The sequence below is a fragment of the Saprolegnia diclina genome, assembly GCF_000281045.1.
Source record: "Saprolegnia diclina VS20 unplaced genomic scaffold supercont1.38, whole genome shotgun sequence".
In the NCBI taxonomy this organism is placed as follows: Eukaryota; Oomycota; class Saprolegniomycetes; order Saprolegniales; family Saprolegniaceae; genus Saprolegnia; species Saprolegnia diclina.
In genome coordinates, this window is record NW_008246105.1 from 490,649 (window position 1) to 511,626 (window position 20,978).

Below are 20,978 nucleotides of genomic sequence, written 5' to 3' on the forward strand. Positions count from 1 at the left end.
AACCGGCCACCAATAAGGATGTCAAAGAGCAATAAGTGCTGAGTTGATAATTGGCTTGACAGTAGACGAGTCCAGCTTCCTACACTAGTGTTCATCGCACGCCTCATGCACGGAACGAGGGGCGCGGTTGCTGCTTCTTCATGGCCTGTACAAACAGCGAGACGTACTTGAGCTTGCGCGAGATGGTAGACGGAATACTCGCGACGGCCGAGGCGCCCAAGGGATACTGCTCGTACCGCCCGCCGTCGGGCTCTCGAAACTCAACAGTCGACGCGCCGCCGTCGAGGAGGAGTTCGCTTCCGTCGACGAATGCGATACGCAAGGTGCCGTCTGCGAGGCACTCCCCACGGCCAATGCTAAAGAGGTCGGCCGACCGCACCGAATCCGAGTCGGTCTTGGGATGACGTGGCGCTTGCTGCTGCGCGCGGAGCTTCCGCTCGAGGCTTTCGTTGCGCTCGAGAGTTTCGATCACATCGTCCGAGAGACGCAGCGTCGTCTCGATGGGTTTGGGCGCGGCGAGGTACAGGTACAGGCACACTTGCGCGAGGCGCACCCACGTCAGAGTGCGCGGCGAACTCGGCGCCACGTCCGTGACGCACACGTCAAAATGCGCCTCGTGACGGAGCTGGCCCGTGACGCGGGCATCGTGCAAAGAGTAGCGCACGACCTCCCCCTGCCTGCCATGGAGCGTCAAAGCCTCGGGCGTCCACGTGCAGCGCAGCGTGCCCATGATGTCGTCGGGAGGCAAGTCCAGGATCGAGTGGTACTCGACGGTAAAGTCCACGCTGTCGGGGAACGACGGCAGCGACTCGTCTTCGACCGCCGTTGTGTCGCTACTACTGGCTGCCCCCGATCCTCGCGGAGGGCAGCGGTCGTTGGCGGTGATCTTGTCGAGCATGGTTTGCAGCTATCTCGGAAAGTGGGTCAGTCGTTTTATAAAGAGCAAAAGACCTTGGCAATGTCTTCGTCTTCAGCGTCGCTCAAGTCACTGTGCTGCGACGACGACGACGCGCTTGAGGAATCGGCGACAACGACGGCCGGTGCCCGGCGGCTGCGCGCAGCGCGCTTCGTCTTGGCCGCTTTCCTGCGCGCGGTCGTCGGCTGGAGCCACGGGTGGTGCGACAGCGCGTGGCACGGCAGTCGCTCGGCCGGCTCCTACGCCCGCGTCCAGCCTTGGATGCAGAATGAGGCTTCTCTACCACGCAAAGCAACGACCGCACAAAGTCCTGCGCTGTCGACGACACGAACGGCGGGAACGCCAGCGACGACGTCTGCGCGCTAATGTTGCGCAGCGTATCGCTACCGCAAAGCACCCGTCGTTCAAGCTGCAGGACACAGAAGCGGCGTACCTGACCGAGTCGCCTTGGAACGGCGGGTGCCCCGTCAGCAGCGTGTAGACGATGCAGCCGATGGACCAGAGGTCGGCGGCGTACGAGTACGGCTTGCCGAGGAGCACCTCGGGCGCAATAAAGTTGGGCGTCCCGCAGATCGTCGATGGCAGCGCGTGGCGGGTGACACTCGTCGCCAAGCCAAAGTCGGCGATCTTGAGCGTGCCATGCTCGGTCACGAGGAGGTTCGAGAGCTTGAGGTCGCGATGGATGATGTGCGCGCGATGGAGGTAGTCGACGCCAGATATGAGCTGGTAGACATAGTGCTTGACCTCATCCTCGACCACGGCCCTGCATGGACGATCGTCGGTATATGCATGAGAGTCGATGGATCGCACCGCTTGCCCTTGACGAGCGCCTGCAGGGACCCATGCGCGCATGGCTCGAGCACGATGAAGACGTTGCGCGCGTCCTGGAAGACGTCGAGGATCTTGAGAATGTTGGGGTGGTCCAGGCTGCGCTGGATCGCCAGCTCCTGCATCTCCTCGGACCGTGCCTGCGACTTGGACTGCGTCCGGAGCTGCGCATGCTGGAGCTTGTCGACGACCTTGATGGCGACGAGCTCTTCGTCGCGGAGGCGCTGTGCCCAGTACACCTGGGCCGAGGACCCGGACCCGAGGAGGTCCCCGAGCTCGTACTCCTCCAGCATCCCCGCCATGTTGCTGTTTAACCCAGGCTTTAACGTATAGGTTTTACTCGCGTCTTTCGAACGCTCTCGAACCCAGGATGGCGCATCAGGGATGGCGCCTCTCTCGTAGCGCTTCCCATAGAGCTGTCGCCAGTGTGTCTTTGGCGCCACTCGACATGCTACTCATGCAAGGGCCGCCAAATTTCCCGCAACTGCGGCGCTCCAAGGTGCAGAAAAGGCCCACGAGCGATCCAGATACCCTCGGAACAGCGCGTAGCTGCTCTGCGCTGCGCCATCGGGTGCGTCAGCTGCGGCGGCCAGCTGAGCGCTTTGTAGAAAGGCGGCCAGGACGAACAGCAGTCGCGAAAGTAGCTCGGTGCGCTCGACTTCAATGAATAAAACGCGATAAACCAGTGGGTTATTTGCTCCGGTCGTATTAAATGCCACAGGTAGAGCGAACGTGACCTCTGAAAACAAGTATGCATTCTGACAGTATAGAGTGGAACCTCCGATATTGGATAGTCCTGGGAAGTGTGTGGTTCAAAGAAAGATCCACGCAATGGGCCGACGCAGCTTCAGTCGCAGCCCGAGCCGCGGGCGAGGCCGCGGAGGACGCGGACTTCGCCGGAGCTTCAGCCGCGATCGCGGGCCGCGCGGCCGAGGACGTAGCTATAGCCGCAGCGCCAGCCGCAGTCGCAGCGACAGCCGCAGCAGCCGGTCGAGCTACAGCTCTCGGTCCAGCTCCGGGTCACGCTCGCGATCGCGTGGCCGCAAGAGCCGCAGCCGCAGCAACGCGTCCAAGGGCCGCAAGAGTCGCAGCCCAAGCCCCGACGACGGGGCCTCGCTGCATGTCGCGAACCTCACACGGTACTCTCGAGCGACTGGTGGTCAAGGCTCGTCAAAACTGCGTAGGAACGTCAACCCGGACCACCTGTCCGAGATCTTTGGCAAGTTTGGCGTTATCCAGAACGTGAACCTCGAGACAGACAAGGTCTCGCGCCTGTCCAAGGGTTTTGCCTACATTCAGTTTGCCAAGCGCGCGGAGGCCGAGACAGCCCAGCTTCACATGCACGAAGGGCAGATTGACGGCAACAAGGTCCAGGTCAACTTTGTCTTGGTCGAGCGCAAGTCGAACCGCAGTCCGTCGCGTTCGCCGAGTCGCAAGTCGAACGATCGCCGGCGCCGGCCGTCCCCTTTTCGCCGGAGGTACGACGAGCGTCCATACGGGCCAAAGCACGACCTTGCTGTGCCTAGATCGCCTCCGAACAATCGCCGCGCGAACTCGCCCTTCCGTCGACGGTACGTTTATCAACACGCCTGCCGCCCAGCAAGAAACTCATGCGTCACTGATAGGAGCCGCTCTCCGCCGAATGGCGGTCGCCGGGGTCCATCGCCCTTTCGCAGACGGTAGCTTACGACCCGCACGTGGTGCTGGACTCACGCTGGCCGCTCGCTCGTAGAAGCCCGCCCCGCGGAAATCCCCGATTCCAGAACGACCGCCGCCGGCCGTCGCCGTTCGTGCCCCGTGGCCGCCGCCCATCTCGGTCTCGCTCGCGGTCGCCGCCGCGCCGCCGTAGCCGGTCCCGCAGTCGCTCGCCACGGTATGTCCGAGGTTGTCTTGCCCGAACCCAGCCTATCACTGTAGTGGTGGATACCGCAAGCGAACGCGCAGCTTCAGCAGCCGGAGTCGCAGCTCCAGCCGCAGTCGCAGTCGCAGCCGCCGTCGCAGCCGTAGCCGTAGCAAGAGCCGTAGCAAGAGCCGTAGCAAGAGCCGTAGCAAGAGCCGTAGCAAGAGCCCGTAGGGTCTCGTCCATGATGATGCGTCGGCTTAACCGGACGCCTGCGTGCGAATGTATATCTCTGCATCTGGCTGCGTCATCGAGTTCAGCACCCAAGAAGCATTACGCTCCACGATCGCACTCCATGCGTCAGCGCTCGTACGGTACTGCGATGCTGGCCGGCGACCACGGCCCGTCGCGTGGTCGTCGCCGTCGTCCTCCGTCGATTCCTTTCTTTTTCGAGAGAATTGCGACCGTGTTCGCCCGTTTTATGGGTCCCCCCCTCCGCATTTTATTGCATTTCACTGTACGCGATACAAATCCCAAGTGTCAATAAATCGGAGATAAAAAAGTGTGATTGGCATAGGCCCATTTTGCGGATAGAACACGTAAAGGCTGACCATATTTTTGGATCCAGACCAAGCGCAGTCCGTACCATGCCCAGCACCCCCACGAGCCGACCGGCCAAGACCACCAGCACAAGCGACGCCGCCCACAAGCGCTGCGCCGACGACAACAACCTCGAGACGCTGACCGCAAGCGTCGAGACAGCGCTCATGGACGACGACGTCGACGTCACGATCGAACACACGCTCGTGCCCGGCGACTTGACACTCGGCCCGATCATCGGCCACGGCGCCTTCTCGACTGTGTACTCGGCCACGTACAAGGGCAAGGCCGTCGCCCTCAAGCGCCAGACGAAGGATGCCCACATCTTGCGCGAGCTCGCGATCCTCCAGCAGATCGACCACCCGCATTTGCTCAAGTACATTGGGTCGTGCGAGTACGAGCACATGGGCAAGAAGGAGGTGTGGATCGTGTCCGAGTTTTACAAGGGCGGCGACGTGAGTAAGTTATTGAAGAAGTCGACCAAGAAGCGCGACGCCTTGTCCTGGCTGCAATGCGTCCAGATCGCACTGGACGCCGCCGATGCGCTGCAGTATCTCCACGAGCGCAGCATCATCCACCGCGACGTCAAGTCGGCCAACATCCTCGTACGCTCCATCTCGCACACGTTACCTCTCTCACGCCCTTTTGTAGCTTGACGCCAACCTGCGCAGCCGCCTCTGCGACTTTGGCTTTGCGCGCAAGGCCGTGCACCACGACGATGGCCACGACGGGTACTCGTCGGACGAGAACGCTGGTGGGCGCATGCGACGCAAGATGTCGCTCTGCGGCACGGACGCCTACATGTCCCCGGTACGCTTTCTCGATCTCACCGCATCGGCCACACGCGTGCCTAGGAAATGTACTTCAACGAAGACTACAACGACCGCGCCGACATGTACTCGTTCGGCGTCGTGCTCATCGAGCTCATTTGCCGGCGTGAGGTACAATCTTGTGGATGGATGAAAGCTGACGCGTTCGACGCAGGTCAACAAGGACGACTTTCTCCTGCGCGTTCCGGCCAAGAACTTTGTCATCGACCTCGACGAGTTCCACGCTGCCGTGCCCGCCGACTGCCCGCCGTCGCTCGTGCTCCTCGCTGACAACTGCACGTCGTTCGAGCCCGACGGCCGGCCCAGCAGCCACGAGGTTGGTATCTTATTGCAGCTTATTGCCCGTGAGCTCATGCCAACTAGGTGGTCGAATGGCTCGAAGACCTCAAGAAAGACCTTGTCGAAGCGGCGATCGCGACGCCCGAAGCGTCGGACCCGCTCGACGACGAGGTGCGCTCCGTGCTGGAAGAGTCGTCGCGGTTCTCGATCGCCGTGCACGAAGACGAGGCGCCGCCGGCGTACGAAGGCGCGCTCCTTTTGCGCAACTGCGTCGGTCGCTGGCGCCAGCGCTACGTGGTCGTGCGTGACTCGACGCTGGTCGTGTACAAATCCCAAGCCGTGTACGAGGAGATTGCCCAGCTCGAGGCCGACGGGCACCAGAAGATCAAGCACAAGCCGTCGCCCGTGCCCTTGGACCAGTGCCAACTCTTTCAGGTAACGACGCCGCTGGTCAAAGACATCTCCGTCTTCGGGCTCCGCATCAATATCCCGACATTCATGCATCGCCTGAAGAAAAAGGCCCGGCGCTGGACGCTCAAGAGCAAGAGCCTCCATAACAAGTGGGCGTTCCAGGCCGCGTCGCTCCAGGAGATGCAGCTCTGGGTCGCGCTCTTTGTACGCGCGATCAAGGTCGCCGTGCACCAGTCGCCGTGCCCGTCCAAGGCCATTGCCGAAGAAACCTCGGTCGACACGAACGACGAGATTTACAAGTGGCTCCACGCGCTCGGCGCCGCACAGTACCATGCGACCTTCAAGGCCAAGGGCTTTGGGACGCTCGACTTTATCCGCGAGGTACCTCGCTCTCGATACACTGATAGATTGATGATTCGATTTGCGCAGACGGGGCTCGGCGAAGACGACTTCAACTTTCTTGGCATTGAGAGCGCCAAGGACCGCGACGCGCTCACCACGGCGGCGCTCCTCCTCCGCGGCGAAGCGTACTAGCCTCCGCCTGTCTGTATGTACACAACGAGAATATGATGATGATGCAACCTGTAAGAAAACTCGTCTCAACCTACTATCCACACGTCGTCGTGGGCGAAGCGCGCGAGCGTGCACGCGCCCCTGTACCCGTTGCCGTCGTGAAGATGTAGCTGCCCGAGGAGGTCGTGGCGCAGCAGAATCAGCTCCCGCGTCAGTCGCCGCTTGAACCCCGGCAGAGACGTGAGCGACCCGGTGAGGACGATCGACGCGGCGAGGTCGGCGCGCACCACCGGGTTGCAGCGGTCGATCGCGCAGATGAGCGCATCCTGGAGGCTCGTGTTGCCTACGAACGAACCCTAAACACGCGAAGTGGTCGCGAGCTCCGAGTACCGTCGTCGCAACGCCTCGGGTGGAAGAGCTCTTCGGGGCCTTCAAAGAGCACCGCCGACGACGTGCAAAGGCGCTCGTTGCGCCACGTCATGTGCACGTCCGTTGGTCTATAGTAGCATGAGCATCAAGGCTAGAGAGAATGAGAAAATGTACTGCTTGGTGCGCTCGGCGGCCACGTCGTAGGCCACAAACCCATGCATCGTCTACGCAGCGTGCATGGATCGACTGCTGCGGCTGTCGTGCACTGTACCAGCAGGTGCTCGGCCGCGTCATGCTGGTCTTCCTCGTCGAGGACGGCATCAAATGCGCCATGCCCGCGCAAAGCGCCCCAGGTGGCGCTGAGGACTGCATCGCGGCCGCCGGGCACATTCATCGTCGCGTGGGCCACCTACGACACTCCGTAGAGCGCAATGTGCGCGTCGTCTCACGTACGATGCAGTCGTTGTAGATGGGAACGATGGTCGTGGAGTACGGCCCGACGTCGACGACGACGCCGCTCGAGAGGCCCGCCGCTCGCAAGACGACCTCGGCCGTCGTCGTCAGCAGCAGTGCCGGCACGCAGAAGTCGTGCAAGAGCAAGCGCGAGACGCGCGCGCGCTCGGACGCTGTCCAAAGCGGCGGGTGCACGAGCACGACCTGTGGTCCGTGAAGCACGTTGGTGCGACGAGGCGGCGACCTACCTTGAGCGTCTCGCTGGGGGCACCCAGTCGCTCGAACACCGTACGCAGGCACCGTCGCAAGGGCGCTGACCGGTCCACGAACGTCGGCTGATACCGCCGCGAGGCCAAGGACGCAATCGACGGCGCCTGCAAGAAGATGCAGTCCTGTTCACGGTTCATGGCCCAACGCACCTCGAGCGAAAGCGTCGGAAGCGGCATCGTGTCTTCGTCGTCCGGGACAATGCCTGCTTGGACGCGCGCGGCGCTCTCCATGTAGAGCACGGCTGTGTCGGGCACCTTGTCCGGCGGCAGGTGCCGGGGCGCGTCAAGGAGCCGTCGACCAAAGCAATTTTGAATCCACGTCAGCGCCGCGTCATCGCCTTCTGTCGCGTGCACCATGCACTCGGCCAGGGCGTCGGCCTCGCCCGTATGCAGCTCGTGCAAGAAGCAGGCGGCGACCGTGTCGTAGACGCCGCTGCGCAGCCGGTCGAGCGCGGCGGTCGTGGCGGCCACTTGTGTTTCGAGAGCGTGCAACTGGGCCGCGTGCACCGCCGCCCGCGCCGCCGCCACGGCCGCGACGGCCTCGAGCTCGCTGGTGAGGCCATCGATCGTGGCCCACAGCCTCGCTTCGTTCTGAGTCTCCGGCTCCACATTTGGCGGCACGTCGTCGCACGGCGCGGGTCGGCTCTCGACAGGTGCGTCGGCGCTCGCCACCGGCGTCCGCGGGCGACGCACAGGTATTCGCGACGCACTTGCCGAGATGTGGTCGCTCTTGGAGGACGCGGTGGCCACGATCAGCGCCGTGCCCGACAGGCTCATCGAGCGCATCCGGAGGCGCTTCACCTCGTCCATCTGTGTAGCAGGTTCGCTCTATTTATAGTGGGCGAGAAAGGCGGCGTCATGAAGCGCTTCCGCCACAAGCGGGCCGCCGGCGCGGTCCGACGATGCTTGATGGCGCGCAGCTGACGCGCCTTTGTAGGTGCGCGTGGGGGCCGAGCCGCCAGCGAAGATCCCGATCCGCATTGAGCGACCTCGCCTCCAAGCCACGCCGCCCGCCAAATACGACGTCCAGCCGACGAGTCCCGGCGTAAACCTTGGGGACACCGAGGTGCGGCAACTGTGGCAGTCGTTGGAGGCCGTCACGATGGAGCTCGAGTTTGCAGCGGCCGTCACCGCGGCCACCAAGGAGCGCCACGCGTGCGAGAAAGCCTACTGGGCAACCGTCCTGAGCGCGCGCGACGCGACGATCGCGGCCCAGACCCAGCTACTGCAGCGTCTCTGCACCGCTGCCGCCAGCCAAAACATGCACATTTTGGACGCCGTAATCCTCGACCTGGCACCGTTCGTAGACCCGGCGCTCCTTCGCGCCAGCAGCGAGCGAGCCTCCATGGGGCGCCACGACGTGGATCTATCTCGACCGATAATGGCTGATGCCGCTACGGCGTGGAGCCTGTCGGACATCGCTTCACCACTAAAGCAAGGCGACCTGTGCAGTTGGCGCGATGACAGCGACGTCGCAGCTGAGCCCGAAGACTTCACCGCATGCGACAGTCCAGATGAAGATGATGCAGCAGTCGAGGTTGTCGCCCTACGGCGCGTCGCTGCAGAGACCGCTGCGATTGCAAGCTCACTCAGCTCTTGGGTCGTGCCGACCCGCAGCGTCCAGCGCCCCGAACCCATTCAAGTTGAAGTACAGCCGTTGCCCAAGCTGCAACTCACACCAGTCCACCGGGCCAAGCTAATCATTAGCAAAGCCGACCACTACGCATCTTATTCTGCTTTGTTGACACTTGAGACACCTTGTCCTCGGCGCAAGCGAAGCGTCGGCAACGCGACCGTTCAAGATCGTCGCAGCAGTTCGAAGAACCTTTTATAGTAGATATATTGCGAGGGCTGATGGCAATATCGTTTTATAGAGGAAAATCGAAAGTGCAAAGTCGACGTGAGTGGCCAGCGTGTGTGGCACAGCATTTACTGACTGCGTAATTTTCCCTACGAAGCTATAAGAACTATGTTCCGCAAGACCGTCCAGCGCGCCATGAGCACGGCCGCGGCCTCGGGCGAGGCCACGATCGACGGCTTCGCCAAGATGCACGCGCCCAAGCTCTCGCTCTTCGGCCTCCACGCCAAGTACGCCAACGCGCTCTACTCGGTCGCCTCCAAGCAGAACGTGCTTGAGGCCGTCGAGGGCGAGCTCAAGACGATCCATGAGGAGATCGCCAAGAACCCGACCTTCGCCGAGTTCCTGAAGGACCCGACGATCGCGCGTGGCGAGAAGAAGGCCGACATTGCCAAGGTCATGGACGCCGCCAAGTTCTCCAAGCCCGTCTCGGGTTTGTTCACGGTCCTTGCCGAGAACGGCCGCCTCGGCGACGCCAAGCACGTCATTGCGGCGTACAACCGCTTGATGCGCGCCCACCGTGGCGAGGTCCAGGCCAAGATTACGTCGGCCGACCCGTTGACGAAGGAGCAGCTCGCGCAGGTGCAGACCGCGTTGAAGGCCCGCATCCAGAAGGGCGAGACGCTCCTCTTGGAGACGGTCGTCGACCCGACGATCCTTGGCGGCCTCAAGGTCCAGATCGCCGACCTCTTTATCGATCTCTCGCTCTCGACCAAGATCGAGAAGATTCACATGATCCTCTCGACCCGTCAATAAATGTCCTGGCGCGCCAGCCTGGCTTCTACTAAAGTGAACACGGCGTATATTTGATCGTAGTCTACCACTACTTGCGCTTGATGGCGGCTGCCAAGTCTTCCTCGTCCGAGCTGCTGCTATCGTCCTCGACCGCCGGCGCTACCTTCTTGGGCGGCGACGGCAAGTACTCGCTCTGCACATGCATGACGACGTCCTCTTCTTCGTCGCTGTCGCTGTCGTGCATCTTGGTGTCGGCCATCACCGGCTTGGGTGCCACGTGGACCGTCTGCGTCAGCTGATGAAAGTGGTCGCGCGCGGCCTGCGTGATGGCGAGACCTTCTACATACTTGTTCTTCGTCCCGAGGTCCCTGTCGTGCAGCGGCCTACCTGTGGACGACTCGAGCGACGCCATGAGCTCGCGCGTCGCCGCCTTCTTAACCGCGGGGTCGTCGTTGCGCAGCGGAATCGGCGCATGCAGCGTCGCAAAGTCCACGATCTCTTCCATGGCCTTGTCGAGGCCCGACACGTCGAGCGGCACAGCCCTCTACACATCGCACGCTAGTACCTCCAGTAGCGCACCAAGTTGGGTCGTACTTGGGTCGAGAGGGCGGCGACCGACTTGTCGTGAAACTCCTTGCCGCGCAAGAGGGCCCGGCGCTGCTCGATCGCGTCGCGGTCGGCCGTCTCGGTGGCCTCCTTGAGCATGTCGGTCAGCTCCTCCGCCTGCAGAAACGAGCGTTTGGTCGAGCCTACGAGGTGCAAGAGCGCGCACCTTGGCCGCGGCAATGTTGGCACAGCGCAGCACAACGTCGGTCGAGATCGAGACGCCGCCAATCTTGTGGACGGCGCAGAGTTCCCGGAACGAGTTGAACGTGTACGTGATCGCGCCGTCGACGACCTTTTCTTCGCGGTCCGTCGGGTCAATGAGCACGACCGGGTCGTCCTGGTCGTTCTACGCATGGTCCCATCAGTACCCGCTTGACACAAGAGCGGGCGTACAGCGTCCAGCTGCACAAAGCTAAACGAGATGGACACTGGGATGTGGTGCAAGCTGAGCGGGATGAGCGCGCAGTCCGGGTCGTCTACTCTCCGAATGAGCGCCAAGAGATCGAACGCAAGGACGCACTCAGCGTCTCGGGGCGACGAAAGTGCATGAGCGCTGCGATCGACGCGATCGAGACGGCGTCGACGAGGTTGCCGCCGTGGTCGAGCACGTGGATCGTGCACTTGATGGCCCAGACGCTCTCGCCCGCCACGATCGCCAGCGCTTCCGTGTCCTAGCGCACAGAAGAAGGTCGTATGCCATGCGATACATGCACGGGGTGTAGATTACGAGAGCCTTGCAGTCGCGGATCGAGCGCTCAACGATGCGTGAGAGCTCGGCCGACCATGCCTTGTGGGCCTGCTTGTGCTCAAAGATCGCCGCGCCCATTGGCGAGAGCTCGACGCTAAACTGAAGAAAGCCTTCGGTCGGTCGGTCCGGGAACGGCGCGACGACTTCGCCCGAGACGACTGCCAGCACGCGCGTCCGGCCGAGCTGCAACTCGCACTCGCTCTGGGACTCGTGCATGCTGCGGCGCAGCGAGAGGTTCATGCGGCGGAACTCGAGGAGGCCACGGCCATCGGCGCGCTGGACCGCGTTCTCGGACTTTTGGTTCTTCAAGGCCGCGACGAGGAAGTCGCGCTCGTTGCTGCTGAGCATCATCTTGGCCGCGCAATAAGATTTTTAATTGGATGGTCGTTGGCTGTTCGGATAAAAAGATGGTATCCGGCGGCGCCATCGCCAGGCCCAAGATCCACCTCGCGCCAGCAATGCGAGCTCACCATCGCGGAGCGCTTGGTGCAAGGTACTGCTGCGCTCGCTTGGTGCTAGTGTTGCGGCCCGTGTCGGCGCAGCCACTGGGTTGTCGGAGCCTGGCGAGCCCATTTCACCAGCGCCGTTCCACTGTTTTCGTCGCCATACACTGTATACGATTCGCAATTGCTAATAGCTGGCCGCGTTGAGTACAGCGACGTTGGTGCCATGAGCACTGCAGCACGTTTGGGCAGTACGCTAGTCGCTGGCTGCGCTAGCGTTGAGCCAAGTGCAGTGCAGTTGTGCCTTTGGATTGGTTGAAAATCTTGTATTTTGGCCAATGAATGGGCTCTCTCTGGCGTCTACTTTCGATATCTTTTCGAGCGATGGACGAAGCGGACAACCTGATCGCGCAGACGCTGGCGCAGAGCGGGTACGTGCGGCGAGGAGCCTCGTCGTGCATCAAGTCGTGCTAGATGGTCCAAGGAGCTGCCGCGGATTGGCGCCATGGCGGGCGAAGACCTCGTCCCTCTCGTGGCCTGGGGCCTCGGGCGAATCGATGGCGCGAGCGATGTGGCCGCCCCGTACCCAAAGGGGGTCGCCCAGCGGCATCGCCTAGCCGCAGCCTTTGCGGAGCGGATTAAAGCACGTGCATGGATGATTGCGCTGTCGCCGCTCATGGTGCTGGTGGTAGGCGCATGGATACAATGGCGACTGCGGCTACAACCACTTGCTGTACCCGAGCGAGTACGACACCCGCCAGCTCCTGCTCTGGCTCGTGCAGAAGCTTCCAAAGGTCGAGCGCGATGACATGGACGAAGCGTCGCCCGAGATGCAGGTGCGGAAGACGCTCGCAGACGCACTCTCGTTCTGGATGCAAGCGCCTGCCCCGTCGTCGTCGGAGCTTGCTCCCAACGCGATGGCTACGATGCCCCGGGCCTCGCCGCTACCCGACTTTTTCCGCACGAGCGCCACCTTGGGTACGCGCATGCTTGTCTAGTGCATAGCTTACGCCACACAGCGCGCAGCACCTATGTCGCGACCAAGCAGCCTCTTGCGACCGACGCGAAGCTCGTATCTCAGCACAAGCAGCTTTCGCTCCTAGCGCTAAACGAAGCCAGCGCGAGAGATGACGGGCATGCGTCACGCGCAGCGCTCTTGTCCAACGTATCATCCTCGGTACGCGTCCTTGGTCAAGTGACCTCGTTTAGGACAGCCCTAGGTGCCTATCGGGGTGACCGCTGCCTTGCAGTCGCTTGCTCTGGCGCCGCCCGTCGCCCCGTTGTCTGTTGCTTCTTCTAGCACGCCATCGCCTGTTCGAGAGGCCGTCCCGCTGCCTGCCTCCGAACCCGCAGACAGTCGTGTGGCGACATGGCGACCGGTCGCTGTCCACGTCGACACGGCGGCTCTCGATGCCCAGGTGTGCGTCGCCGCATCGCTCGATACCTACCGCGCTCTGTAGAAAGCTCACGTGCTCGCTCTGCAAAGCCAGTACGAGGCTACAGCTGCGACAGTCGAGCAGCTTGAGGCGCAAATCACGCTCGCGACGAAGCACCAGGCCGCGGTACGCCCAACCAAAGGTCGCACTGCCGCGAACAGTGACGTAGGTCGCTACCCACCAGCAATCCGTCGAGGCAGAGCTCACTGCGCTCGAGCACGACGTCGACATTCGGCAACAGACCCTCGATATGGTGGCGGATGCATCGAAGAACATGGCCAAACTCCAGGTGCGCGAGCTTGGGTGCACGCTTCTCGAAGCCTGAGTAGGCGATGTGCGACGCCAGCACGAAGCGACTGGCCGCGCTGTCGGTCGAGTGGGCGATGCACCGTGCCCCGTTGGACGCTGCGATCGCGGCCCAGTCCGAAGCGGAGTGCGCTTACGAAGCTGACTGCCGCCGCCTCCACGACACGATCACTGCGTACCGTGACGAGCTGACGAGCTTAGGTACACCGAGCATGAGACTGCTGGTTCATGGCGCGGGTAGTCGAGAGCGTCGGGCAAAAGAAGACGCAGCGCGAAGCACTTCAGCGCAAGTACGCGGCCGCGCCCAAGTCGATCAACCGCAGCGTGTACACGTCGCGCATCATGGACATCATCAAGCAGGTGCACAAGCAAAAGGCCGACATCGCCAAGGTACGTCCCGTCTCTGCCATCTGGAGAGGCTGACATGGCTCTAGATTCTGCACGACATTCGGCTGGTCCAGAAGCACATCAACGTCTCGTCCGAGAAGCTCAAGCGCAGCGAGGCGATCGCGGAGGAGCGGCTCTTCCACGCGGCCAACGACGCGAGTCACAAGAGCGACAAGCGCACGCAGTACGTCGAGTGCTACCGCCTCTTTACGACGATTCGCGAGCTCTTTGACGAGCTCATTCGGTGCGTCTGGCTCGGCACCGCTTCGCTCAACTTTGGCTAGATGCGTCAACGACGGTGGGAAGCGCGAGAACCAGACGCGCGACCTCTCCAACTGGATCGCGCAGCTCTCCAACCGCCTCAACGTGGCCAACTGCGACCAGATCGAAGCCGACTTGGCGCTGGTCCGCGATGAGAACAAGGCGCTCGTGGCGCAGCTTCAGACGCGAGGATAACACGCATGCAAATGAATTGCCGTCGTCTTACATGCCACAACTAAAACTGCTTGGCTTCGTGCTGGGCGTAGAGCTTGTGCTGCTTGGTCTGCCATGCATGGAGCGCGCGCTTCCGGCCCGAGACGAGCCCGATCGAGGCGCACGCGTCAATGAACATCTTGGAGGGGTTGTACTGGCCTTTCGCGCCGAGCTCGCTGCAGGCGTAGTCGTACGGGAACGTGTGGTGCCAGTTGTGCCAGCCTTCGCCCACCGTGAGGAGCGCGACCCACCGGTTCTCGGTCGGGTGGATGTTGGGGTCGTATGGCGTCGAGCCGTAGAAGTGGGCGACGCTGTTGACGAGGCACGTGCAGTGCAAGATGAAGACGTACCGCACAAAGCCCGCGACGAGCAGTGCATGCAATACGTCTTCGTTCCAGCCATAGTAGGCCACGAGCGTCGGAAAGATAAAGCTGCAGACGAGGTCCGAGTACGGCGAGCCCGCGAGCTGCAACTGCACGACCCAGTCGTCGAGGAGATCGTCGCACGACGTCGTCTTGCAGGCTTCCGTAAACTTGGGGTGCTCCTTCGTGAGCAACCAGCCAATATGGGCGAAGAAGAGGCCGCGGCTGGCCGTGTGCGGGTCGGCGTCGGTCTCCGAGTACTTGTGGTGAATGCGGTGGTCGCGGACCCATTCGACGATTGCGCCTTGGTTGGAGACGCTAAAGCAGAGCATAAGGAAGAGGCGCACGGTCCAGTGGGCCTGGTAGCTCTTGTGCGTCCAGAGGCGGTGGACGCCTGCGGTGACGCCGAGGATCGAGAACTCGGCGAGCACGGCCGCGAAGAGCCACGTCTTCCATTGGCACGTTGGCACGTAGAAGAGGCCGATGGCCGCGAGCACATGGCAGGCGCCCTGGAAGCCCACCATCGGCCACTTGATCGAGGCCCAGTGCTCGGCCAGCGTCCGGCTGCGCGCTGCTTCCTTCGTCATATCCCCGAGATCCAAGAACGAGCCAACCCAAAAATACGCTCGGACCGCCAAAACCCCCGGCGCCCGAAGATCGAAGATACACTTTCGCTTCGGTTTCGAACTTCGGTGGTTGGGCCGGGCTCCCTCCTCCGACGCCGGCCCGCTCGTACAAGTATACTCAACTCGCATATTGCTCGCTTTCTTCTCGATATAAATACACACGCGTGGACGTCGCGGGACGACGCGGCGGCCCCCGTGGGCGCTGTGTTCTTTTAATACATACCGTTCTTTTAATCGAAAAAGAAGATCTTTTACGCTGGCGCCAGAGGTGGCCTGCGAAGGCTTCCCGTGTTACTGCGGTTCCTTTCAGCGCGACCACCGATTAATATAGCTATTTGCCCAGCTATTTGCCCTTGACTCGACCGCTTTGACCCATATATATGGCTTTGACCTCCACAATCCACGTCCAAAGCCCTCAGGTAAAGGGCCGGCCGGGCGCATGTAACGAACGCGGTAACTGCAATGTCACATTATTTTCGAAAGATATCGCGGAAATAGTGTTAGTACAAAGATCGCGATGGAGCCCAAGAAGCACCTCGTGCCCCGCGCCGACATCCAGCACACGCTGCACGCCCATTTCCAGGCGGCGAAAGCTCCAGAGAAGACCAAGGAGAAGCATGTGCGCAAGCATGTCGTCGCCTTCCTCCACGTCAAGAAGCTCAAGACGACGTCGGCCAAGCGCATGTTTGGCTCCTTTGGCAACTCGACCTGCAAGCTCCTCTGCATGACGGTACTGCGCAAGGCCTCTCGTGCATATGAACATGCAAGGTAGACGCACGATGTGGTCGAGAATGGCGCGACCAAGGTCGTGGGCCAGCTCCACTATGTAAACTTCCAAGCCAACTACACGATCGACTGCCGGAAGACGTGGGCGCTCGACGACCTCGAGTCGCTCGAGGACTGCTCCGAGGACGTTGTGAGCTATCCGCGCGGCAGCTTTCGCCTCAAGTTCCGCGACAATAAGGACGCCAACGAGCCGTTCCATTGGGTTGCCCATGCCAGCGTTCGTCGTCGTCGTCGCCATCGCCTCTGCGCCAACCGAATGCGTATCGTAGGAGTCGCCGACGGCCATGAAGGAGTTTGTTTGGGCGCTCTCTGCCTTGTACGTCGATACGCAGGTGCGTGCGTCCTCGTCTGCCACATCGTTTCTATTGGAGACGTAGCATGTCGTGGCCGAGTCGACGTTTTCGCTGCAAGAGCTGGCCGAGCTCGCGACCGCAAACGACCTTGCAGGCAAGTACGGGCTCGATGTGGACTTGCTCGCCTTTCAGGTACGCTGCCGCTCGTCACGCCATCGCATGGACCAAGCATACGCCTAGCAAACGCCGCAGCACACCGAGCGACGCCGCAGCTGGGACGTACTGGAGGCCCCGGCATCGCCCGCCAAAGACACCACAGTGACCGTACGACCTACGCCACATTCTATCTGCGGGGCGATCGACAAATTGTAGAAGTCGATCGAGGTGGCCGATGCCGTCGCGCTCCTCGCGACCGTCGATTGGGACACGGCGTCGGTCGAGTCGGTCGAAGCCGCGTGGCACGACCGCTTGCGACTGCTGGACGACGCCAACATGGAGTTTCTCCTGACGTTCCAGGGCACGTCGAATGGCGACGAGAAGAAGGCGATGGACCCACTCCTCGCAGCCATTGATGGCGTCCTGCGCGAAGTCAAGATGGCCGAAAAGTGGACCGAAGACGCCGACACTACGCTCGGCAACACGTCCGCCAACATGGCGCAGTTCGAGTCGCTCAACAGCCAAATGGAGGTTCACTTCAAGAACAGCGTCGCGCTCGAAGGCGCCCTTCGAACCCTCATCGAGGTATATTAGTATCAATGTGTCAAGTCGGACCGTGCGAATGACAAGCAGGCCGTCGACGTCCCGCGGGAGCTCCTCGGACCGCTTCTCAAGCCCGTCGGCATCTTCCCGACCCAAAACAGCCCCGAAGCCGACCCGAGTGTTCTTGCGACCATCGTCGCCGCAGTCCAGCGCGTGGACGCCGCCATCAAGTCTGTCGACGCGTACCCGGCCAAGCACGTATGCCTCTCTTCTTGCGTTCAGAAGCCCTCTGACGGCATGTAGATGGCCGCGTTCCAAGCTCGGCGGGACGAGTTTGTCGCGATCGGGAGCAACTTTAGTGAAAAGCTCGCGGGCGGCCTCGACCTCTTTCTTCAGCAGCGCGTCAAAGCGTGTCTCCAAGGTCAGTTGACGCGTCGTATCATCCTACCCACTCCTATGACGACTAGAAAAGGCGCAGAACCGACGGCAGTCCGTGAGCTCGGCCAACGACATGCCGCGCAAGACCCTCCACGTCTTTGGCCGCGACCGCGAGGCCTCGGCACTCCCGCCAAAGGACAGCCGGTAGTCATTCCGGTGTGCAGATTAGGAGGCAGTGTGGTGTAGTGTGCGCAGCCCCAGTACGGCGAGCGCCGACGACGCCGACTGGAGCTTTTGCAACGACACGCTCCATCGCGAGCTCAGCAAGTACAAGGTAGCGTCGTCACACTCACCACTGAGAAACCAACGAGCGGTAGGAACTCTGTTCCAGCGTGAGTGTGCTCAGCGGACGCGCCACGACGCACCTCCGCGATATTTACGCCAAGCACGTGGCGCAGATCTACGGGCCGCACGTCCAGACGGTCTTTCGCGCACTCAAAGAAAAGGTACGCGTCTCCTCCAAAATGCGTCGACCGACTGCTCGTGCGAAGCTGCCCAAGGCCAAGGCGGCGACAAGTCTGCCGGGCAAGTCGTCGTCGTGGAGCCTCACGCTGTCGTTCTCGCACGCGCCCGAAGTGGCCTCGACCATTACCGCGTCGCAGCTGCTCAAGCAAGGCCTCGATCACGTAGCGCCGTGTGGCGAGCTGCCTGTATCTCACTATGGCACCGTAGGTGCTGCCGTTGTGCGCGTCCGAGCAAGCGTTTGTGCAAGGCATGTTCTTTCACAGTGACGGACCAGGCATCGCGGGACAGCGCAAGGCCAAGTGCGAGCCGCCAGAGCTCACGAGCATGATGGAGGCTGTGTTTGAAAAGTACGGATCGCTCGCGCCTCTCATCGTCGCATGGACAACGATAGAATGCTCAAGCGGCTGATCGACTTTGCTGAGGCCGGCGTGCACAGCAACATGATGGAAGCCTTGTCGATGATCGTCACGGCGCAAGTCGCGGCCAGCGACGTCAAGAGTGACTTTGTGACCAACACGCTTCTCTACTTGCAGCTCCACCTCAAGCGCGTCTTCTCCAAGTACATTGAAGAGCAGGTTGTGACGAGGTTGCTCGTGCCTCTCTTTCTGAGCGCGGCCGTTTAGGAAGCTTGGCTGGAACACATACACCCGGACACGCGCCTCGTCGGCGTCCTCGGGCCCGTTCAAAAGATGATGGTGCAGTGTGCTCTTGTGGTGGTGCTTCATCGGCGTATAGACGCTGATCGGGCGTCTCGAAGGCGCAGGCGATGGCGCCCATGACGAGGCCATCTTGGCACCGATCTACGACCGCCTCGTCACGGGTCTCTTTGCGTGGCTCGAGAAGGCGGCGACGACCAAGCCCAAGTACAGCCACCTCGTGCGCCTCGGTAGACACACTGCATGCGCCTCGGGCCTTCATGGTCGGCTAGAAAACTACCATTTCATGCACGACAAGCTGACGGCGCTGAGCCTCCACGGCGGCCACTCGGACGTCGTGCTCAAGTACACGCAGCTCGTCTACGATGAGTACAATAAGAACTTGGCGGCGTACGCGGCGTGGCTCTGGCGCTGCGAGTGCGACCAATACATCGTAGCCAACTCGTCCATCTCTGCACTGCGAATGACCATGGTCGTGTAGGCCATCTTTGAGTCGATCGCGCGCTTGCTCTCGAGCGTGCCCGTCGGCGAAGTCCAGTTCCACGTCTCCAAGCACGACGTGCGCAAGACGCTCGAGGCCACCAACCAAACCGTCCGTCCTCACGCCCTCGCATATATGGCACGCTGACCATTCCCATACTAGCTCGAGAAGGCCATCAAGCACATTGGTGATCGGCTCAAGAAGCATCTGAGCCACAGCCCGAGCATGGTCACCGTCGTGAGCCAGTCGCTGCAGGTACACCATCTCCGTCGCTCATCTCATGCATGTACTGCCTGTAGACGGTCGTGCTCGAGCAGCATGCCACGTTCGGCGCGATGGCCAAAGACTGCTACGACATGGAGCTTGTCCCGTCCATGGCGCGGCTCACGTCGCTCCTCGCCAAGCTGCCATGATGTTGTACGGATAAAGTAGACCACGTATCCGTAAGCTCAAAAATACCGGTGCTTTTCCGCCAATGAGACGCTCCGTGGCCGCTGACCAATCGTTTGCCGGTGGCGGACTCGAGGTCATTCGAAAATTCGTCCGTCTTAGCACCAGCGACTTTTCTACCAACATGGCTGCTGCTCGCCCCGTTGTCTCTGTGCTCTCGATCGCCGACGAGGCCGTCAAGGTCGTCTCGCAGATCGCGCTCCCCGCGGTCCTCACGGCGCCCATCCGCCCGGACGTCGTCACCTTCGTGCACACCCAGATGAACAAGAACAACCGCCAGGCGTACGCCGTCTCGCGCAAGGCCGGCCACCAGCACTCGGCCGAGTCGTGGGGCACGGGCCGCGCTGTCGCGCGTATTCCCCGTATCTCGGGCGGCGGTACCCAGCGTGCCGGCCAGGGTGCGTTCGGTAACATGTGTCGTTCGGGCCGCATGTTCGCGCCCACGCGCATCTGGCGCAAGTGGCACCGCAAGATCAACGTGAACCAGCGCCGCTTCGCCGTGGCGTCGGCTCTCGCTGCTTCGGCCGTGCCTTCGCTTGTCCTCGCCCGCGGTCACCGCATCGAGCAGGTCTCGGAGATCCCGCTCGTCCTCGACGACTCGGTTGAGTCGACGCAGAAGACGGCCGCCGCCATGAAGATCCTCGCCAAGATCGGTGCCCACGCCGATGTCGAGAAGGTCAAGGACTCGAAGAAGATCCGCACGGGCCGTGGCAAGAGCCGCAACCGTCGCTACTCGTTGAAGAAGGGCCCCCTCTTCGTCTACGCCCACGCCAACGGCATCGAGAAGGCCTTCCGCAACATCCCGGGTATCGAGCTCGTCCCGGTCGAGCGCCTCAACCTCTTGAGCCTCGCCCCCGGTGGTCACGTCGGCCGCTTCATCGTCTGGACCAAGTCCGCCTTTGAGCAGCTCGACACGATCTACGGCACGTACACCAAGAAGTCGGCCGTCAAGTCGGACTACACGCTCCCGCGCCACGTCATGACGAACGCCAACTTGGGCCGTCTGATTAACTCGGATGAAATCCAGTCGGTCATCCGCGCCGGTATCTACAAGAACACGCGCCGTGCTCACAAGAAGAACCCGCTCAAGAACCTCGGCGCCATGGTCAAGCTCAACCCGTACACGCTTGTCGCCCGCCGTGCCGAGCTCCGCGCCGAAGCCCTCCGCAAGGAGAAGAAGGGTGCCCTCGTCGCCGCCAAGCGCAACATCAAGTCGACGAAGAACGACCCCAAGCGCAAGGCTCAGTCGAAGGCTCTCTTCGCCAAGAACGCCTCGGACTAAGTTGTTCCTTGAGACCACAGGAAGTCAGCAGCTTCCGCAGCCACCACGCGCTGTTAATTCTTCATGGATCAACATGCATGGTTGTTGTGTCATTATCCCTTGTGTTTGTCTCGTCGCTGGTGGTCGACTAGTTTAGTTA

General features: G+C 61.8%; 10 protein-coding genes across 10 annotated transcripts; 6 read left to right on the forward strand and 4 right to left on the reverse strand.

Moving 5' to 3' along the window:
- Window positions 1-103: 103 nt before the first annotated feature.
- On the reverse strand, window positions 104-2,046 carry SDRG_11028 (PLK protein kinase; the record flags this gene model as incomplete). The annotated part of the gene is made up of 5 exons (XM_008617048.1): window positions 104-907; window positions 952-1,155; window positions 1,200-1,299; window positions 1,350-1,679; window positions 1,727-2,046. 5 exons carry the CDS (start codon window positions 2,044-2,046, stop codon window positions 104-106), a joined length of 1,758 nt encoding a protein of 585 aa, XP_008615270.1.
- A 529-nt stretch (window positions 2,047-2,575) lies between these two features.
- SDRG_11029 (hypothetical protein) lies at window positions 2,576-3,593 on the forward strand (the record flags this gene model as incomplete). Its single annotated transcript, XM_008617049.1, has 6 exons — window positions 2,576-2,883; window positions 2,929-3,118; window positions 3,157-3,222; window positions 3,271-3,315; window positions 3,370-3,423; window positions 3,477-3,593. 6 exons carry the CDS (start codon window positions 2,576-2,578, stop codon window positions 3,591-3,593), a joined length of 780 nt encoding a protein of 259 aa, XP_008615271.1.
- Window positions 3,594-4,231: 638 nt separating this feature from the next.
- SDRG_11030 (TKL/LISK/LISK-DD1 protein kinase) lies at window positions 4,232-6,238 on the forward strand (the record flags this gene model as incomplete). The annotated part of the gene is made up of 6 exons (XM_008617050.1): window positions 4,232-4,789; window positions 4,836-4,994; window positions 5,039-5,125; window positions 5,169-5,330; window positions 5,378-6,085; window positions 6,134-6,238. The coding sequence occupies 6 exons, from the start codon at window positions 4,232-4,234 to the stop codon at window positions 6,236-6,238; spliced, it is 1,779 nt and encodes a 592-aa protein (XP_008615272.1).
- Window positions 6,239-6,250: 12 nt separating this feature from the next.
- SDRG_11031 (hypothetical protein) lies at window positions 6,251-8,134 on the reverse strand. The gene is made up of 7 exons (XM_008617051.1): window positions 7,459-8,134; window positions 7,288-7,413; window positions 7,040-7,243; window positions 6,858-6,995; window positions 6,761-6,810; window positions 6,608-6,714; window positions 6,251-6,560 (listed from the first exon to the last, which is right to left on the reverse strand). The coding sequence occupies exons 1-7, from the start codon at window positions 8,116-8,118 to the stop codon at window positions 6,304-6,306; spliced, it is 1,542 nt and encodes a 513-aa protein (XP_008615273.1). The 5' UTR covers window positions 8,119-8,134; the 3' UTR covers window positions 6,251-6,303.
- A 32-nt stretch (window positions 8,135-8,166) lies between these two features.
- SDRG_11032 (hypothetical protein) lies at window positions 8,167-9,922 on the forward strand (the record flags this gene model as incomplete). Its single annotated transcript, XM_008617052.1, has 3 exons — window positions 8,167-8,202; window positions 8,246-8,611; window positions 9,290-9,922. 3 exons carry the CDS (start codon window positions 8,167-8,169, stop codon window positions 9,920-9,922), a joined length of 1,035 nt encoding a protein of 344 aa, XP_008615274.1.
- A 67-nt stretch (window positions 9,923-9,989) lies between these two features.
- On the reverse strand, window positions 9,990-11,606 carry SDRG_11033 (hypothetical protein; the record flags this gene model as incomplete). Its single annotated transcript, XM_008617053.1, has 7 exons — window positions 9,990-10,240; window positions 10,289-10,445; window positions 10,496-10,624; window positions 10,674-10,853; window positions 10,916-10,986; window positions 11,016-11,178; window positions 11,235-11,606. 7 exons carry the CDS (start codon window positions 11,604-11,606, stop codon window positions 9,990-9,992), a joined length of 1,323 nt encoding a protein of 440 aa, XP_008615275.1.
- A 465-nt stretch (window positions 11,607-12,071) lies between these two features.
- SDRG_11034 (hypothetical protein) lies at window positions 12,072-14,323 on the forward strand. Its single transcript, XM_008617054.1, has 11 exons — window positions 12,072-12,129; window positions 12,173-12,341; window positions 12,391-12,676; window positions 12,718-12,875; window positions 12,919-13,116; window positions 13,159-13,260; window positions 13,304-13,423; window positions 13,464-13,641; window positions 13,682-13,830; window positions 13,875-14,071; window positions 14,112-14,323. Exons 1-11 carry the CDS (start codon window positions 12,083-12,085, stop codon window positions 14,281-14,283), a joined length of 1,776 nt encoding a protein of 591 aa, XP_008615276.1. The 5' UTR covers window positions 12,072-12,082; the 3' UTR covers window positions 14,284-14,323.
- On the reverse strand, window positions 14,324-15,250 carry SDRG_11035 (hypothetical protein; the record flags this gene model as incomplete). The annotated part of the gene is made up of 1 exon (XM_008617055.1): window positions 14,324-15,250. One exon carries the CDS (start codon window positions 15,248-15,250, stop codon window positions 14,324-14,326), a length of 927 nt encoding a protein of 308 aa, XP_008615277.1.
- Window positions 15,251-15,778: 528 nt separating this feature from the next.
- On the forward strand, window positions 15,779-19,583 carry SDRG_11036 (hypothetical protein). Its single transcript, XM_008617056.1, has 20 exons — window positions 15,779-16,019; window positions 16,062-16,292; window positions 16,345-16,407; window positions 16,453-16,560; window positions 16,609-16,692; window positions 16,741-17,109; window positions 17,158-17,325; window positions 17,371-17,488; window positions 17,535-17,649; window positions 17,692-17,779; window positions 17,823-17,951; window positions 17,997-18,131; window positions 18,178-18,317; window positions 18,362-18,545; window positions 18,594-18,665; window positions 18,706-18,856; window positions 18,899-19,059; window positions 19,108-19,218; window positions 19,270-19,362; window positions 19,407-19,583. Exons 1-20 carry the CDS (start codon window positions 15,807-15,809, stop codon window positions 19,518-19,520), a joined length of 2,847 nt encoding a protein of 948 aa, XP_008615278.1. The 5' UTR covers window positions 15,779-15,806; the 3' UTR covers window positions 19,521-19,583.
- A 14-nt stretch (window positions 19,584-19,597) lies between these two features.
- Window positions 19,598-20,934, forward strand: SDRG_11037 (50S ribosomal protein L4e). Its single transcript, XM_008617057.1, has one exon. It carries the CDS (start codon window positions 19,682-19,684, stop codon window positions 20,837-20,839), a length of 1,158 nt encoding a protein of 385 aa, XP_008615279.1. The 5' UTR covers window positions 19,598-19,681; the 3' UTR covers window positions 20,840-20,934.
- Window positions 20,935-20,978: the final 44 nt, after the last annotated feature.